Source organism: Balaenoptera acutorostrata, chromosome 7 (assembly GCF_949987535.1).
Source record: "Balaenoptera acutorostrata chromosome 7, mBalAcu1.1, whole genome shotgun sequence".
NCBI classification, from domain to species: Eukaryota; Metazoa; Chordata; class Mammalia; order Artiodactyla; family Balaenopteridae; genus Balaenoptera; species Balaenoptera acutorostrata.
In genome coordinates, this window is record NC_080070.1 from 37,513,203 (window position 1) to 37,515,617 (window position 2,415).

The 2,415-nt window shown below is 39.7% G+C and overlaps 1 protein-coding gene across 2 annotated transcripts; it reads left to right on the top strand.

Annotated features, from left to right (window-relative positions):
* Positions 1–207: 207 nt before the first annotated feature.
* SMIM30 (small integral membrane protein 30) lies at positions 208–2,083 on the top strand. 2 transcript variants are annotated; one of them, XM_028162064.2, is made up of 3 exons: positions 208–267; positions 622–692; positions 1,159–2,083. In XM_028162064.2, exon 3 carries the CDS (start codon positions 1,204–1,206, stop codon positions 1,381–1,383), a length of 180 nt encoding a protein of 59 aa, XP_028017865.1. In that variant the 5' UTR covers positions 208–267; positions 622–692; positions 1,159–1,203; the 3' UTR covers positions 1,384–2,083. The 2 variants fall into 2 exon arrangements, with proteins under 2 accessions (XP_028017865.1, XP_028017866.1); XM_028162065.2 differs by having other exon boundaries at positions 237–272.
* The last annotated feature ends 332 nt before the right edge of the window (positions 2,084–2,415 follow it).

Here is a 2,415-nt window from a genome sequence, read left to right on the forward strand (position 1 = left end):
CACTTGCTGTCATTTTTTCACCTTTTTGTGTGTGTGTCAGCTTCCGTACTACACTAAACTACTTCACCAGTGACAGGTTTGGCCACGTGAAGAAGCCCCGGGAGCTCGCTCCTCAGCGTCCCCGGTAGAGCGTGACCATCTTCCCGCAACCAGTTACAGGGGAGCGCGCCGGTGCATCCTGGGAGTTGTCGTCACCGGGGATTGTGGGAAGTGTAGTTTAGAGACTCCGCCCTCCTCGCCATTCCTGTAATGGCTGCTTCCTGGAAGGTAAGGTACGAGTTTGTCCCCGAAGGCTACTTAGATTGCCCAGGGTATTTGTAAAACAGGGGGCAGATTTGTACGTTGCCGGGCCAAAGCAGGGATTCTTTTTAAAGTCCTACTATCAAGTCCTCGAACGAACTTGTTTTTTTGGTTATTTGGGGTTTTTTTAGCTTTTCCTTTATAACTGACCAACTTTTAAATCTAGTTCCCCTGCTTGAACAAAACTGTTGTCGTTAGTTATTACCCATTCTTCTCCCTTACGTACAACCTCCCCGCTCTGCACTGACTCTAGCTGCCGCTGTAAAATAATAATTAATAATGTGCGATTTTTTAAATCCTGCTACGCCCCTCTGATAATAGGCGCTGTCACGTGGACCCTCTTAGCCTCAGCATCCTGAACTGATAGAATTAAACAAAAACCGCTTTCTTTGGTAAGTCTTACTATTTCCCCCACGACTTCACAGAGTTATATGTGGTTTGACTTTGCCAGATTTGTTTGCATTTCCTGGATGGGAGAGACCCTAAAAAAATATAATTTTCATTCACTAGGATAGTTTCCAAGTTAGTATCTTGTGCCTCTTCTGTCTTTTCTTGTTCTACTGTTCAATTTCTGTTTTGTTGATTCACACGGTGTTGGCGTTATAGAGTGGGGAAAAATCGCTGGAGTAGGGGAATTATCATGAGAAGGGGCGATTAGCCTCAAATGATCATCTTTAAGTACCATTTACTTCCCTCAGTTTCTTCTACCATAAAATGAGGAGATGGGTCTGAATATAATTTATAAAGTCTCTGATTTAAAAGGTTGTATGAACTGTTATTTGTCATGTATTCATACTGTCATTTGAAAAGGTAGGAATTTTTAATGGTTCCTTTTTGTTCCCATGTTTTAATTTCTAGGAACCTTCAGCCTTTAAGAACCAGTCACCTCAAGATCTCAACATCATGATCTCAGTTTCAACACAATTGTTCCTAGTCCTCTTTTCATTGCTTCTGGTGCTGCCTGTTGTTGAAGCAGTAGAAGCTGGAGATGCAATCGCTCTCTTGTTAGGTGTGGTTCTCAGCATTACAGGCATTTGTGCTTGTTTGGGGGTATATGCACGAAAGAGAAATGGACAGATGTGACTTTGAAGGGCCTCCTGAATCAAACCTTGCCCTGAAAACCTTTGTGCTATTGAGGTTCAGAACTGAGTTTTGGTGTCTGAAAGTTCTCAAGAAACAGTAAATAGGGTAGCTTCATAGTCTTGGTTATTTCCCTATAAATAGGAACAAATTGATATATTATGTTAAATGGAAAACAAAACGTTTTTTTCACAACAAATAATGCACCGGAAAATGCCATCTGTAATTTGCATTTGCTAGTTAGAAAGAAGGTCAAAGAAGTGAGATGGCTGAACTTTGCATAAGTAATATTTCATAGTTTCAGAATTCTCAATAGAAAGAAGAAAACTCTTGCCCAGAATCCTGGGAAATTGCCACTGTCTAGTTATAATCACTGCCTCCTGCATCATTGTGGAGTCTTTTCTCCATATTTTTAATGCATTTTTGTTTTGTTATCTCCCTAGTTAATATTGTACCTAGATATTAAATACAGTTGGTCAAAAATTAAAACTTATCTCTTTGTGGAGGAAAAAGTTTAGAAAATGTATTCGATGTATCTAACGTTGAAATGGAGAAAAGATTTAATGTAAAAAAATACTTTATATTGATATTGAAATGGAGAAGAGATTTAATGTTTAACAAAAACAAAAAAATCTTTATATTAACTGCTAACATCTCCATGGTGAGAAGTACTATATTAAATATAAACCCATTATGTAAGTTACTGTGTGGTGTTTATTTCAGACTGTTTTTATCTTTGTGTGAACTTTTTATAAAGTAAGTGGAGAAGAGTAGGATGCCTTACCTTAACTGATCACACTAGCTTGTAGAGATACAATCAGTGAAAAATGAGAAAGGGGCAGCATCAAGGGAGGGGAGAGGCCTCTGGTAGAGAATCCACAGATGCAGAAGGAAAATGTAATGGCCTATACTGATTTACACACAAGCCAGATGAGGCGTAATCTCCCTGACCTTGCTACTGAAGGTGTCCTCACACCAGCAGCATCACCTTAGGACTTGTTAGATCTGCAGAATCTCAGGTCCCACCCAGACCAA